This window comes from Bombyx mori, chromosome 25 (genome assembly GCF_030269925.1).
Source record: "Bombyx mori chromosome 25, ASM3026992v2".
Classification (NCBI taxonomy): Eukaryota; Metazoa; Arthropoda; class Insecta; order Lepidoptera; family Bombycidae; genus Bombyx; species Bombyx mori.
The window spans coordinates 1210656-1227661 of record NC_085131.1 but is presented as its reverse complement, the minus strand read 5'-3'; the positions used below and the strand labels follow the sequence as shown (position 1 = coordinate 1227661).

Below are 17006 nucleotides of genomic sequence, written 5' to 3'. Positions count from 1 at the left end.
CACCGGTCATAGTCCTTATCGAATTCGTCGATTAAAGAAAGTTCGATGAGCAAACTAGCCCATAGACACAGCCCACTAAGTTTCTCATCGAATCTTCTCATTAAGCGCGATTCTGATTCAGTTGTAGATTCAAAGGGCTTTTTAGCAGGAACGCGAGGAGTGAATTTGTGTGATTTGTTTTATTTTGTCTATTTAGTGTTTCTTCAGGTTTAAATGTGTAATAACGGTGGTCTATTAGCTGTTTAGTATCTGTGAAAGTGCACAAATGTGGGAAAATTAAACAAAGCCGCTGAACGTAACTTCTCGGGATCCTCCAAAAAGTCCACTGAAAAAATCTCAGTAAGTAACCATCATTTTACTAAGATAATATTTCGTCCCATATTATCTCATTTCATTTGATTTCGTCCCAGTTGATTAATGTCTCAAATTAATCATCTTCGTTTCATTTATTTCACTCCATATTATCATTTTTCATAAAAATATGAGTTTTAAATTAAAATAAGACTTGACCTAAAGGTCTTAGTTACCAGGTCATAAAATCCCTTTTTAAAAAGTAGGTATCAAAGGTTAAGGTTATATTATTAAAAGTTCTTGACTTTTAAACTAAGATCTAATGTTTTATTTATATTTAAATATGTAATAAATTAAGAGTTACAAATAGAGCAAAGTGTGTCTTACACAACCGAATGTTACATTTAACTATTCTAACCTAATAACCAAAACATAAACAATCAACAATGTCCGCTAGATTTGATGGGGCCCTACACAAATTTCGACAGCAATGCCCTTATGTGAGCAAAGACCTGCTCCGCTGGTTCCCTGGTCATATGAACAAAGGTCTAAAACAGATGCAACGTAAATTAAAAAGCGTTGATTGTGTCATAGAAGTACACGATGCCAGGATACCTTTTACGGGCCGAAATCCAATCTTCACAAGCACATTGACTGGCGCTAAACCTCACATATTAGTCCTTAACAAGAGGGATTTAGTCATAACATCATTAATTCCTCGAATTAAAGATCAATTAAAAGCTGAACAAAATGTCGACAATGTCGTGTTTACAAACAGCAAAGACCAGTTTTGCCGCGGTCTGAAGACTATTAAACCTTTAATGGTTGATTTAATAAAAAATTCTAATAGGTATAACAGAAGCGAGGAACTAGAGTATAATGTTATGATAATTGGAGTTCCAAATGTCGGTAAATCCTCTATGATCAACATGTTGAGATCCAGGAATATTAGTGGAAGGCATGTGCTGCCGGTCGGTGCTGTTGCCGGTGTAACCAGGAGTCTTATGATGAAGATGAGAATAAATAATGACCCCTGTATATTTATGTTAGATACTCCAGGTAAATATCGTATTAACACATTGATTACTAATGTTTGATGCGGATATTGTCAGGCTGCACTGCCTACCAACGGATCATCTATGAAGACTAGATTTAAATCTTGAATTTGTTGTAGTATCCATAATACAGGAGAAAATCTCATTTCAGAGTGTTATATGTGTAACATTTTAAGATCTAAAAAGAACTGACCCTCCACAAAAGTAGGATATTAAAAATTTGAGTAATGTGTCACTTATTACTTTAGTTAAAATCATATCACATGTGAATATCTATTTTTAGGTATCTTAGAGCCATCAGTAACAAATATAGAAATGGGTTTGAAGCTTGCATTGTGTGCTGCACTCCAAGATCATCTCGTAGGCGAGGAGATCATCGCAGATTACTTGCTGTACTGGCTTAACAAGCATAGGAAATTTAAATATGTGGACTTCATGGGCTTAGATGAGCCTTGTGATGATATTAATAAGGTATGTGAAAAAGTTCTAAAGGGGCCAAAGCTCATCACATAGATACTGATGACAATGGTTATTTTAGTTTTTGTGAGACCTCTAACATTAGTGGCAATATTTCAAATTGATTTTTTGTACACTAGAGATCACTTTTATATAATGTCCAATACAAGAGCCAATTTGATCTATTATAATACAAACTATAGATGTTTTGATATCTTTATTTTGATTTATGGAGTATGATGCCATTATAAAACACACTTTAGACTAAAGACTCATGTTTCTTGAGTAATGGCACTAGTGATGTAATCATGTTCTTTGTAACATTAACATCAGGTGAGCTGTGAGCTCATCCAACCATCTAGTGTAATAATTAAGCAAAAACAAGTGATAATGGTAGGGGAATATAATTATTTGTAGAACATTTTTGCCTTTAAAAATATTATATATAAGTCTATAGGCATTTTACTTTCATCTTTGAATCAAATTTAGTTTTTTAATGGAACCTTAAAAGGGCAAAAAATTTATATATTACCATGGTTCTTCCACACAGGTACTCCTCTCCGGCGCTATTAAATACAACCGTATCAGAAAAGTTAGAGACTTTGATGGTAAAGTCCGGGATGTACCGGACCTTCTTGAAACCTCCAGACACATTATTAAAGCCTTCAGGACGGGAGAATTGGGAAAAGTCATTCTAGATATTGACCTGTTGGAGAATAGACCTAGCAATAAACAGGAGGTTCTAGCATAACTGTTCTATTATTCTTTATATTCAGCTCAATTCAAAGAGAAATGAAATTTTTGGAACTACCATTTAAATGAAGAAATTATTAATCCACATATTGAACTTTCCTTTAAAATGTAGTTCATTCACTCACTTATTATGTCGGATGCTGAGAATTATCAGGTCTGAAATTTGTCAACATGCTCTCGAGAGTGATGCCAACCATGTTAAAAGATTTGGAAAAATTCAAATACTAAAGACAAATGAGTCGACTATTATCAAAGCCGGCAATCTGACTTTTGGATAATTATTGGTAAATCAGAAAAACGAATTATTGACTTTGTATTCCATTGGCAGTCACAAAACTCTTCGGAACGACATCTTAGATAAATAACAGGTTAACTATTAACCTTTATTTAATGCAGGTTTTGAACCGTATTCTTTGGAGGAGACGATTATATTCAAATCAATCTGTATTGACATATCAATAACATTTTTTTGTCCAAATGCACAGATTGCCACCTTTGATAATAGACGACTCAAATATAGCACTGAAACTAATTTAATAAAAAAGTACCCAAAATTATATCATACAAACGATGAAAACCTAAATCAAAGAAACTGTCAGACCTCGAGAAACTGTTAATTCTTTCTGTGTGCAACAAAACGTAAATGCCAATAAATTTATAGAAAATTTGAGGATAAATAACGTCTCACTTGTCTGTGACTCAAATTAAAATATTCATAATTTAAATAAAAAATAAATAAAACATTCAATGTCAGATTAAACCACGAAAGTCATCATAGTCCTATTTGTTAAAACACATCAGATGTAATGCCTGATGAGCACGTATTTATACAGAGATATGTAAATATACAGGAAATGGCAAATTATAGTAAGAATCAGCTAAAATCTGTTGTAATATAAAACAGTCGACTAGCAATGTACACATAAGCCGTTTTAATGAAGCCACCATTCATAGTTAGTGTCGATGGCAACACGCATCTTCAATTAGTTTTCTAATCTTCTATAAATAGAGAACTCTCCATAAAGTCTATGGGTTATGATAACCGCTTAACTCCACGCGATCCGTGCGCTCGATCACCCATCTACGCAATAAAAACATATACAACGTATTTTTACGCAACTAAATGATATTGTAGAATGAATATGAGTAAATGAATTATGAATACTAATTAGTAGGTATTTCCTACGTCTATTATGAGTTTTTGTCGCTTTTTTTTTGAACCAATGTTATTTTAGTGATGAAAAAATTTTGAATATTTTTCCGGTGTCCGTGATTAAATTACATAGTTTTAATTGCCTCTGAATATTATTAAATTAAGTGTTGAATGAAACCTTAACACTAATCATACCAACGCTTACTGATACCTATTTGTACCATAGCGGGTAGATAACGGTATACGACAAGTATAACTCAAAATAAACAAAAAAATAGTATAATAACTGTAGATTAATGGGTAAAAAAAATCATGAAGTCAAATGTGCAAAAGCAATATTAAGATACGTGCATTTTCGCTGCAAAAGTTCAAAATGGGTCATTTGACCCCTTAAAGTATGTTTAGTGTTAATATTGTGTAAATATAGGTTTAGTTGTAAATAAATAGTTGTCTGAAGCAAAATTTCTTTGAAACGTTATTATTTCTGTGATTTAATAGGTGTCTTCAGGTGCTCAACAATGTGCGGAATACGCGCTCAAGTGATCACTTAATACCATATAAGCCGTGAGCTCGTTTACCCATCCTTATCGATTGGTCAACCTATTTTATAGTTTATTGAAACTCTATTTTAACTATGAAAGCGACGTAATTAGATTCTAAACTTTCCGACATAAAAAAAACTGTGGCCTCTTTTAAATATGCAGTGACGTAAAAAGAAATCACTACTAGTCATTTCAGTCATACAAACTGACTTATGAAACCACAATACACAGAATTGAAGAAAATCAAAGACGTAAAATGTTCAAATCATAAAATTAATGTGTACTAAAAATTAACAAACTAAATAGATACATTAGGTAATATGTGCATTTGATCCCTTGATAGTCCATTATAAAAAATGGATATTTACAGCTGTATCGAAACATTTTTATCGACGTTACAAAACTACAGATGGCTTATAAACTTAGCTGACCACTGCTATCCTATTTCAATGATGTCTGTAATCCACACAGCGAGCTAAAATGGTACTAAGAAGGAGATACAGCAAAGAGTTCGGCCGTAAGGCCACTCCCATACCGAAATACTTCAGCGAAATAACCTTTGACGAGAGTTCAGAATCGGAAACATTTGAAAGCGAGACTTCATCTTACACGACGTACTCCGGCGAATCTGAAACTACGACTGTAACAACGGAAGACACCTTGAGCATGATCAGTACTCCTTGGAGCAGTGAAACGTGGGACTCTGCCGTTTTCAACAGTGCAAATTCAGAGAAGACGCTAACACCGAAATCTTCCACGTCCTATGGAGCTACGACACCGTTCTTTAGCGTCAGCAGCAAAAACACTTTGACGTTATTAGAATCAGCTGTTTCGCTCAATGAAAGTCACGTGATGAAGCCGACCATTCGAGCGACCCAGTCGATGTCTTCGGGAACTTTAAGTTCGTGGACCCTTGAAAGTTTCACCAGCACGGGTCTCATAGACTCTGATATTCTAAAAGTCGAGTATCCCTGGAGCCCTTGCACTGATATGAGCGGAACTGATGTATACCCTAGTAGTGTAGACACGTTCGAATCTAGAAAAGGTAGCAGGGCTGCAATGAATACTCTCAGCAAGAGAGAGCTATTTCCCATGAATTATTTGTGTACACCGCACGAAGACACTGTTCTAGATTGGATGTTAGTGAAGAACAAAGGGATTTGTGTGTCGTGACGGGGAAAAAAACCTCAAAAAAAACAGTAAAATAACTTTATTTGAAACATTGCATTTTCCATTATCCCTATAGTATATTATAATAAATCTTGCATCTAAGCAAGTGGCAATAAGTGAGCACTTAGGATAACATTTAAATATTTGATCGTATATAGAAAAAATTACAAGGAAAAAAATGTAAAAATATCCTTTTAACCTTACGACATATTGGATATATTAAACTAATAACGACTATAGGTTCCTTCATTCTTTGGGCACATTGCAGATGCCAATGACTGCCTTGTAGTACTTGGGTTCGGAAAGCGCGTCCACTAGGAATGTGCCGAGGTCGCACTTGGCAATGGTCCTGCCCGGTGTCTTCTCAGGGTTCACTTCAATAATCATTTCTCGGCTTGGGTCGTCTAGAATAAAAAAATACCATCATCAACTGAATGTACCAGAACTCACAGGCAAGTAGTGGTCAACATTTCCATAATTTCTTTTTTCCTGCCTATTCTAGTGGCCTCGAGGGGTCATACCAGATTCACCGAGCGAGTAGGCGAGATTGCTAACACTAGCCCTAGCAAGAGCAGGTAGTGCTTCGCAGAATCTAAAACCGGACCGGAAACGCGACCCACTGAGAAGATCCGGCGAGAAACTCAGTGGGCTTTTTAAACATTTCCAGACTTTTCAGCTGGTCTATATACTCTCTAGCACCTCACTTGCGGTGGGAATTGGAAAGAATGAGTGAGGCTTTTGCTGCGATATCACGAAGGGGATTCATGACCTAAGAACGACTTTAGCTACTTTTCACTTCCCTAATCCTATGTATATAATGTTATAAACCGTACATTATTTTTTTCCCCCAAAGTACCATACCTTACGTGTAGCGCTATAATATTCATCACTCTTCATTGGAATTTAATTTTGATATAGAATCCTGAACAGAGCGATATTCACACTTTGCCAAAGGCATGAATTTTCGAGATGTTTTTATACCAAACAGTAGGTAACAACAAATATTTTTAATTACCTGTGAAGTGTGGCGGAAACGCGGCGATCCAATTTAAGCCGCTGTCTTTCAGAGCCTGGAACATTCTCTTGTGGTCTTCGTTCAAATTGACGAAGATCGGCGGCACCTTTTCTTGTTCATAAAATAAGAACGCCGATAAACAAGCCGACACCGTCTTAACGTTCTTCGCTCTCATCGCGTCTATTATGTTTTTGGTTCCTTCAGATAAATCCGAAGTCGGCGCCAGGTCGTTCCTAGTCCCTAGGGTGATGACGACAGCGTCTGTTCCTTCGACGGCCTCATGTACCGAGTCTGGTTCGAGAACATTTCCTTTGACTATCTCGACCTTGTCTTTAAGATGTTCTGGGAGTTTTGCTGGGTCACGTACGAACGCTCGTACTTCTAGGCCTGCCAATGCAACGAGTTTGTTAAAAATATTGATTTACTGCCAGGGAATAACATGGGTCCGAGCCATTTATCTTCCAGACATGAGGTTGGGATACTAATTGTATTATATTCATGACTTACAGGCGACTAACCTAACGCTATCTTATTAATAAATTGTATACAGTAAAAACTCGGTATATGTTCTGTAAAAATGCCGCGAATACAAAAACACATGAATATAGAATGGTCATTTACATAATTATATGGGATTATAGGTTATACATTCCGTACGTGACAAAATAAAAACATACTTTAAGCGTAGTTGTAATAAGGTCCAGTTTACTTTATTAATAGTCTATTTGACGAAGGACGTTCACAAAGGATATTCGGTTGGATACGTACATATTGGAATCCTTTTATCAATGCGTATATAGGTAGACTTGCAGATTAAATCCGCGAATAAAGAAATCATTAGCCGCGAATATAGGAATTGGTAGAACTGTTTAATGCTCGAATAGTGACAACTAGAAAATGAGGGAAGCGCGAATAAGCAGCTTTTACTGTATTTCATATGATCATAAAATATCAATAATGGTAGCCTTCGGTCATAAGTGGTTAAAATTGCTAATGGACAAGAGGAATTTTAATGCTTAATGGACAGCCTTGACATCCAGCCCGTGGCTTCCTAGTATTTAGTTTACATATTTTTCGCGTTTATTATTATTATTATTTATTTCCTTTGTTTGTAGACAAACGAGGCTTTCATTGTGAGCTGTTACCGTCACTCATGGAAGTCATCGATATCAAGAGCCAAACTGCTGAAAACTGTAGCCGGCGTGGCCTAAAAGATAAGACCCCGGGCATCGTTCTCGTCGAACCCGTCGCTTGCAACGAAAGGCTCGACGAGTAAATTAACCCACAGACACAACCCACTGAGTTTTTCGCCAAGTCTTCTCAGTGGGTCCCGTTTCCGATCCGGCGGTAGATTCTGCGAAGCACGGCTCTTGCTAGGGTTCGTGTTAGCAATGTCGTCAGGTTTAAGCCCCGTCAGCTCACCTACTAGTTAAGGTTACGCTGATATAGCCTCTCAAGGCTATATCAGCGTAACCGTAACGTAATATCAGTTTAGGTAGGGAAAAAAAGTATAAGATATCCGGTGCATTCGTATCTAGCGATTTACCGGTGCATGATGAATGAATGAATGATGCGACAAAAACCAGCAGCGTAACGACAAGGTCTTTTATATATGAGAAAAAAAGTGGGTAGAAATGACTGGCACGGCTTGTTTTATTAACACTGTCCCCGCTTTGTTGACTTTGGCTGGTGGCGGAAAGGGGAGTGTAATACGTGACTTTTTTTATTTATTGCTTATATGGGTGGACGAGCTTACAGCCCACCTGGTGTTTGGTGGTTACTAGAGCCCATAGACATCTACAGCGTAAATGCCGCCACCCTCCTTGAGAATGAGTTCTAGTCTCAGTATAGTTAAAATGGATGCCCCATCTTTTAAACTGAAACGCATTACTGCTTCACAGCTGAAAAATAGGCAGGGCGGTGGTACCTACCCGTGCAGACCCAAGACGTCCTACAACCAGTAATTACGCAAATTATAATTCTGCGGGTTTGATTTTATTACACGACGTTATTCCTTTTCCGTGGAAGTCAATTGTGAACATTTGTCAAGTACGTATTTCATTAGAAAAATTGGTATTCTGCAGAATTCGAAGACCGGTGCATTGCTAGATATGAATGCACCAGACGTCTTATCCTTTACGCCATGATGACTTCAAACATGCTTTTTATAATAGGCCAGTATTGTAAAACGGTAACCTCACGACCATAATTGAAACTTCAACCTCATGTCCTCATCTTGCTGATAGTAGTATTCACATGTTGTCTATCCAATTACCAAATTCTACTTTGTGAGCGTACTGCAGTTGGATGACTGAAAACTGATAGCCTTAACATTTACAGAAAAGGTACCTATATTCTGAAGAATAGGTGAGCAAATTATTATTATGAGTATATTTATATTTTATTTATATTTACTAGTGGTTCCCCAGTAGTCAAAATTCGACTATAATTACTAATTTAAACTATAAGTTTGAACATTATTATGGTTCTATGGACAAACAATACTAATCTGCTCAATTTGATCACAGAAATTAAACAATAAGCAAAATAGTACATATGTGTGTGTGTCAAATACATGATAGGGTGCGTAATGATTTTTTTATTGATTTAATGTATTTTTAAGCATAATTGTAAAAATATATTAGCATTGTGCACTCCTTCTCTATATTCTCTATGAGTGGGAGAAATTTCATACTCCTCTGTCCGCACGATTTTTGTAAAAAGGGATACAAAGTTTTCGCTTCACGTATTAATATATATATATTATGTGGCTGTGCTCATGAGCATCAATCTTAAATAGACTACTGACCAGATTTCATTACTTGATACTATTTATGTACAATTACACTTTTTTTTCCTTCTATCTTGTTTACATAATTAAGTGGTATAATTTTAATTTTCAATTAAAGTTATACAAGTAACTTGCTGGACCAGTAGTTCCAAGGTCAGCCAGCAATAGGCCATTAATCCATTAAACCATTTTGTAAAACAATTAACTGTTTTTTTAAATCCTATTTTGGAGTAAAGCATTCAACCTTGTTTAGGATAAACGAATTATAATGTAAGTTACTTAGTTAATGTAGTAAGGCCAATGGATATTGAATTACAAAATAACTAGGAGCTTCTTTCAACTGTTTTTATTCGTTTTTTAAATAGTTAAGTACCTTTTTTAAGTGCCGCCTCAACAGCGTTCAAGCCGATCACGCCAGTCGAACCAAAAATCACGACCTTCTTCATTTCTATGAACAAGAAATATTAGTAGTTAACAACAAGTTGCTGATTTAAAACACTTACCATAAATCTGATAGGTACTTGGTAATAGTATCTTTAGGTATCAAGAAAACTTATCTTGATCTGAACGTAAGATAACAGAGATGATGAAACGAGACGATCCAAACAATAGGTATCAAATTGATAATTTATTTCGTTACTCGTTCCCTTGTTCATATGAAGTAAATTTTAACTTAATTAATTTTTATTTATGACTGCAACGCTCAAAATTATTTGTTACAGTGTTTTATTAATGAATTTCGTTATTATCGCATTTGATTCCCTTTAGAAGTTCTAATGCCGAATATCCGAATAATGTATCTTTATTATTTTAAAAACTTACTAAGTTTAACTGTTTATTAATATTTCTCAACAAGCACCGGCTCAAAACTGAATTGTCACCTTGTGCCAGTAGCCCCCTCCCTCTGTCTTAGTAATAGTTTTATTTTCCAATTGGAAAGGCAAAAGTCATCATATCATACTACCTAATCTTTTATTTATAATATATTTTATATAAAAAATGATATTACGAAATGAAATGAGATGAGACGAGATTAGATGAGATTCATTTTAATTTAATTGTGTATATTTTATACTGTTTTTTTTTTACAGTTATTTTATTTTATTTCATTTTTTGATTGTATTCATCCCTACAACTATATTTAATAAGCACTATGGGACTATATCTAATAAAACCAAATCTTTACTCACAATTTTCTAAGCCATCTCTGTTCTATGAAAAATGAGATGAAACGGAATTAAATATATGTGTTTTTCGACTGAAATAGAAAAACACGTGGGATAAGCTATCACCTAAAGTTGGAAGACAATAGCTGAAATTGCCTCTGAGTAAAAAATTGGAAATTTACTGATAGTGAACTTTTTAGAAGAGCCCGAAAAATCCTATCGGGATTATAGTCTTTCATTTTTCTATTTTTGTGAACTCTTTCTGATTTTAAACAGTTAAAAAGACCACCACGTTTTAATACACGCTCAAAACTAAAGAAATAAAATAATCCACAGCTTCCCACTTCGCATTCTCTACAAGGATTCCTAATTCCAAGATCAGTAATAATTTCGTTTCTTTGATTTTACTATTCATAGCACAGACATGAATTCTCCCTTCCATGAAAAAATATGACATCTATGGACTAAGTTCCATTGCTTAACTGATGAACAAATCAAAAAGTTCGTGCGGAGCTAGCTATTATAAAAACACTAAAAAATAATTACTTAAATATTATACACCTAATATTTAAAAATTTTATAATATTCATTAATATTTAAGAATAAGAATAGTAATCTTTGCTTCGCCAGGCTGACCCTCCTTAGCTCACCTATCCACTTGGTGAACCTGGCATAGCCCCTTGAGATTACAAGGATAGGTAGGCAAAAAAAACTGCCGAAGATTAAGGGAATTTAAATATTAACTGTATGTATTATATGCATATGTATTATAATGGAATCCATTGTACCTACCTAATCTATATGGCAGTTACACAGCCGATTGTCAAAATGATCAAGGCTCACTGAATTTGGACCCCCTTTTTTGGATTTTCGGTTTTTTTTATTTATTTATTTGTTCGTCGTTTGTTCGTTAATGTTCGAATTCGATATAAAAAAATTGATAATTGAGAATTTAATTGTTTTTATGATCGAACAATCACCAATAGTCATCGAACAAACGATAATAGATCAAAATTAATTAATCTGAGCGATAAAAATAAAGATATCTAGTAAGGGGTCGAAGTTAAGGGTGATCATTTATTTAATTAATTATAAACAAATTAAAGACCAACAATAAATTTTTACATTCGAACATTAACGAACAAATGACGAAAAAAAAAATATAAAAAAAAAAATTGAAAATCAAAAAAAAGGGGGCCAAATTCAGTAAGCCAATGATCAATAGGTAGGTACAATAAAGTGTATAATCTATGGCATTTCTAAATAAAGTTAATCTGTGCGACTTTTTGGCGGGAACGCGAGCAGTGAAGTTGTGTGATTTGTTTTATTTTGTATATTTAGTGTTTCTTGTTTCTTCGGGTTTAAATGTGTAATAATGGTGGTTTATTAACTGTTTAATATCTGTGAAAGTGCACAAATGTGGGAAAATGAAACAAAGCCGCTGGACGTAACTTCTCGGGATCCTCCAAAAAGTCTACTGAAAAAATCTTAATAAATGACCACCATTTTACTCAGATTATATTTCATCCCATATCATCTCAATTCATTTCATTTAATTTCATCCCAGTTGATTAGTGTCTCAAATTAATCATCTTCATTTCATTTCACTCCTTAATATAATTTTTCATAAAAATATGAATAATATAAATTAAAATAAGACATGACTTAAAGGCCTCAGTTACCAGGTCATAAAATCTCTTAAAAAAAAGTTAATCTGTGCGACTTTTGGCGGGAATGCGAGGAGTGAAGTTGTGTGATTTGTTTTATTTTGTCTATTTAGTGTTTCTTCGGGCTTAAATGTGTAATAACGGTGGTTTATTAACTGTTTAATATCTGTGAAAGTGCACAAATGTGGGAAAATGAAACAAAGCCGCTGAACGTAACTTCTCGGGATCCTCCAAAAAGTCTACTGAAAAAGTCTTAATAAATGACCACCATTTTACTCAGATTATATTTCATCCCATATCATCCCATTTAATTTCATCCCAGTTGATCAATGTTTCAAATTAATCATCTTCATTTCATTTCACTCCATAATATAATTTTTCATAAAAATATGAATATAAATTTTAATAATATAAATATAAATTTATTTATTTATTTAGACACACCAACAGCAATACACACAAAACATTCAAGCTTAAAATTAACATGTATAAAATTAAGTACTGGTATGTAAGCCAGTTACAGGCATGTACAGCAATCTCTTATAACACACTATGACATGTTACAGCAATTTTACAAACAGCGAAAAAATAGGCTAAAATAAAATGTTAACAGTATGACTTAAAGGTCTCAGTTACCAGGTCATAAAATCCCTTAAAAAAAGTTAATCTGTTCTTTGCGATTGCATTCGAACGTGTTTTTTAATAAGCAAAAACTGAATTAAGCGAAAACATCAATTAAATAAGCTGAACAAGGTGTTCTAAAGAATCACACAGGAATTAAGCGTAAAAGAAGATGGCAGACGCGGAAGAATACTTTCCGCGAGGTGGAAAGAAGCCTACCGGTGCACATTTTAAGCAGAGTGGCAACGTGAGTACAGTGGATGTCCACTATTATATTATAAATGAATTGCTTATTTATTTCTAACCTGATTTAGTTAACCAAAATTACCCTAGGCTCTGTTCATTAACTAACCAACTTGAAACTAAACATAACTACAAAAAAATGCCAAAATCAAAATACCACAAAAAATTATTGTAAAGTTAAAAAAAACATTCTTCTAAAAAAGTATATGAAACTAATAGTTTAATTATGTAATGTAATATGAAACTAATAGTTTAATTAAGTATGTGTACTATATAATACTTTTAACTAATTTTAAATAATTGAGATAAATAGCAGTACAAGAATAATTAGAGCTTAGTAATATTTGTTTTGATTTAGTTTTTAGGTGTTGCAGAAAAAGCAGAAAAAAAGAAGAAAAAACCTAAGAAAAAGTCTGAGGGTGATGACGGATATCTGTCTGACGAAGCCCAAGATTATTTGAAAACACACAAGTTAAATAATAATTTAATTTTCCTAAGTTCTAAGGTAAGAAAAAAACTACCTACCATTCATCTGTACAGTGAAATAATGTTAAAACTCTTAACGTGTCATTGAGAATAAACTACAACTACTTTACTGGTAGTAGGCTGCATATTAAGCCCATATAGGTAGATACTGCCATTCTGCTCATTTTACCATGAAGAAGAACACAATTTGATTTTAATGGTGGTATAACTTATTTAATAAATTGATTGATACTTCAACCTCACATCTCTGGTTGATACTTCAACCTCACATCTCAAGTTGCATGATGGAATTCATGCTGTGTATCTAAGGGCTCCTCCTCCACACCAGGCTATGAGCTTGTTTATCCACCAATGCAAAAATACTCAAAACTGAGAATAAAATAAAATTTACTTTACATAAATATGAATCCAAATAATTATTGTGACCCTGTCTTCTACATACATAATGCACCTTTTTATTTTTTTAACTTAACACATATAAAACACTTGAGTTCAGTAAGAAGTTATGAAACTTTGTTTTTAAGATGTTGTCTCCGGAATCACAATGTCTACAACCTCTATTTGTTTTCTGGAATGTTTTCTACAAACCCTTATACATTTTGCATGAAAATTTGTATTTCTTTGATGAAATTTTTGTTTTGCAGAGTTTAAGGCCTGGAATAAATTTACTTGGCAGGGTGATTCATGTATCCGATGTCAAAATAAAAGTATCTATGCCTTGCAAACTATTGGGCAATGTCATGGCATGTCACATCAGCGAGTCTTATAATAAGCTACTCGAAGCTTATGTTGAAGATAAGGTAATTTTTATTATTATATTTAAGGGTGAGCATTGACTCTACATATGATAATGAATGTGAACATGTGATTTGGGAGTAACATATTACTGACTGAATTACACATTATACTTACCTTAATGAATCACTTCCTAGCATACAGTCTTTTAGGACACTTAAATAAAAGCGGTTCTAAATAAAAAAATAAAATGTTTATTTTGTGTAAAAATGCCCAATCTTCTTATGACGGGGATTGTGGCCTCTTGGATTTTTTAACAGCGCATGCGCATGACGGAACCATACGTTTCGCCCAGTCTCATGACCAAGCTGTAATTTGAAACCAGACTATTCTTGTCATATTTTGGTGCTTAAGATATCAGTTAAGAATTAGGCAGATTAATGAGTTATTAAACTGACACTGCAAACAGAACATATCACCGTCCTCTCTGAACCCATCGCTTGTAAGGAAGGGCTCCACGAATAATTTAACCCATGGCTTGCGTTTCCGATTCGGTGGTAGATTCTGCAAAGCACTGCTCTAGCTAGGGTCAGTGTTAGCAACACCCCGGTTTTAAGCCCCGTGAGCTCACCTACACATCAAGGAGAAGTTGAAATAGCCTCTAAAAAAAAAAAAGCCTCTCAAGGCTATCAGCATTGGTATGGAAAAGAAAAAAAAAACTTGTCGAGGGGTGAAAGGCAATTTGGTTAAGCGACATTTTTTCAACTTTACAGGAGAGCAGGATTTAAAATTTAAAATTTGGAAAAAATATCATAACAAAAAAACTTCTGCAACTATTTGAATCGGGTAAACTTAATTGAAGTTCAATTAAAAACGTCGATGCTAATACCAAATAAAACGGACTTTTAATTACAAAGATAAATGTCTTTCTGAAATCCCCCCATTCCCTCGATATAATCTCATATAACTGCACCACTAAAAGCCATTTTAGTGCTCTTTTTACTGCTTTAATATAATCTATTTTGATCCTCTTAATTAAATATTTGCATAACTGTACTCTGCTTTTAAACTATTCGATGTCATTTTAAAATCCATTTCAAATATACATGAATACAATAAAATCGCAATAATACTTTGAACATCAAAGACAATTAGTTTTAAGAGCTGCAACAATATTAAATAATGGACATAGACAATCAGACATGAAATAACCTTAGTTAGTTATACCGATATGAAGTCCATTAATTAGTTTTTGTTTCCTATACATATAGACAGAAAAAGTTCGTGAATTGTCACAAATGTTCAAACCGGGTCAGTACATAGCTGTGAGTGTAGTGGAACTGGCACCTGGCAACACCATGCTGACGACTATGCCTCAACACGTAAACAGTGGGAAACGACATACCGAAATTAAGAAAGGTTTGTTCTCCATTCCTTATTACATGAACTGTCATTATGTTTCTGGACCTAGGCCTCCTTTATAGATATTAAAGTTAAATCTTGCTTGTGTGTATACATATTGTTTAATCAACTGTCTACAACTACACAACACTGACAAAATTGTTAAAACATGAAGATCGCAATAAATAAATCAGAATACATATAGCCTCACATGTATGTATATAATATAGTGAAAAGAAGCATTTGCCTGAACTACTAACAATAACTGGTGGTAGGACCTTTAGTGAGTCCGCACGGATAGGTATCACCATCCCGCCGATTTCTGCCGTGAAGCAATAATGCGTTTCGGCTTGAAGGGTGGAGTAGCCGTTGTAACTATAAGAGACCTTAAAACTTATATCTCAAGGTGGGTGGCGAATTTACGTTGTAAATGTCTATGTATGTTGTATAAACTATGTTTTTTTCTATTTTTTATTGCGGTATAAGCAGACGAGCGTACAGCCCACATGATGGCGAGTGGTTACCTTCGCTCATGGATAATAATTTAACCCACGTGTAGTCATCAAGTACACAAGTACACCAAGCGACTTATTTACCGGGCAGAGGAAACTTTGATTGATTGTTATGTTGTGTACTGTTGACAAAAAAACTGCAGGATTTTTTTCAATTTTTTTTAATTACCCTTTTAGGTAGACAAGCATACGGCCTACCTTATGGTGAGTGGTTACCGTCGCTCACGGACGTCAGCAATGCCAGGGTACCACAGCCAAGCCGCTGCCTATCGCTTAACACACTCCACAAGCCTTGTTTGAAGAAGGACATGTCATAGCACGCATATGTGTATTAGTTCCTCAACTATTTATATTTGGCATCTCTATTTCCTTAGGTGCCATATTCCAAGCAGCAGTGTCATCAGTTGAAGATCACGGGTATGTAATGGACCTCGGCATACCTAACACAACAGCGTTCCTGCCGAAGAAAGATGCCAATCCCGAAATAGATCTTGGTAAGTCTGTAAATCTTAATCATCCATTAAAAAATGCTCCAATGAGAACACCAAAGCCTATCTATAGCTTACTTTCCCTTAAACAGAATCCTTTGGGACTACAATAATCTCCACGGTAGCGCGGTCTCCGTCAATGTTCATTCGGAGTTGTCTGATTGCGCTGAACTAATTTTAATTGATCAAATATATGTTTTTTCTAAATGTCTAACAACTTCCAAGAAAACAATGTCATGGATCATTTCCTAATTACATATACATTAATCATAATTAATCAAATGTAATCAAATTTTAGTTATATGCATTTTTATTTTTGTTGTCAATGCACTGTCTATTTCACCTATAATCTGCCATGAACTTTTGTCAATTTGTCAATGTATTGTATTGATGATCACTTTGTTGGTGCAACTTAATCTATACATATAAATAAAATTGGAATGTCTGTTTGTAATATTGAA

At 34.4% G+C, this 17006-nt stretch overlaps 4 protein-coding genes across 5 annotated transcripts in view; 3 read left to right on the top strand and 1 right to left on the bottom strand.

Moving 5' to 3' along the window:
• Window positions 1-501: 501 nt before the first annotated feature.
• On the top strand, window positions 502-5470 carry LOC101739917 (mitochondrial GTPase 1). The gene is made up of 3 exons (XM_004925707.5): window positions 502-1350; window positions 1630-1817; window positions 2353-5470. The coding sequence occupies exons 1-3, from the start codon at window positions 738-740 to the stop codon at window positions 2551-2553; spliced, it is 1002 nt and encodes a 333-aa protein (XP_004925764.1). The 5' UTR covers window positions 502-737; the 3' UTR covers window positions 2554-5470.
• On the top strand, window positions 4731-5470 carry LOC101736091 (uncharacterized). The gene has a single exon (XM_012690019.4). The coding sequence runs from the start codon at window positions 4731-4733 to the stop codon at window positions 5421-5423; it is 693 nt and encodes a 230-aa protein (XP_012545473.1). The 3' UTR covers window positions 5424-5470.
• On the bottom strand, window positions 5446-10163 carry LOC101736226 (flavin reductase (NADPH)). Of its 2 annotated transcripts, none has more exons than XM_038020315.2 (4): window positions 10049-10163; window positions 9600-9674; window positions 6436-6822; window positions 5446-5824 (listed from the first exon to the last, which is right to left on the bottom strand). In XM_038020315.2, exons 2-4 carry the CDS (start codon window positions 9670-9672, stop codon window positions 5667-5669), a joined length of 618 nt encoding a protein of 205 aa, XP_037876243.1. In that variant the 5' UTR covers window positions 9673-9674; window positions 10049-10163; the 3' UTR covers window positions 5446-5666. The 2 variants fall into 2 exon arrangements, with proteins under 2 accessions (XP_037876243.1, XP_037876244.1); XM_038020316.2 differs by having other exon boundaries at window positions 9748-10108.
• A 2014-nt stretch (window positions 10164-12177) lies between these two features.
• Window positions 12178-17006, top strand: part of LOC101747169 (protein RRP5 homolog) — a 35122-nt gene continuing 30293 nt past the window's right edge. Inside the window, exons 1-5 of the mRNA XM_004925671.5 lie at window positions 12178-12927; window positions 13282-13428; window positions 14054-14209; window positions 15416-15563; window positions 16432-16551. Coding sequence (XP_004925728.1) covers window positions 12853-12927; window positions 13282-13428; window positions 14054-14209; window positions 15416-15563; window positions 16432-16551 — 646 coding nt within the window. The 5' untranslated portion in view covers window positions 12178-12852. The remainder of the gene's footprint in view (window positions 12928-13281; window positions 13429-14053; window positions 14210-15415; window positions 15564-16431; window positions 16552-17006) is intronic.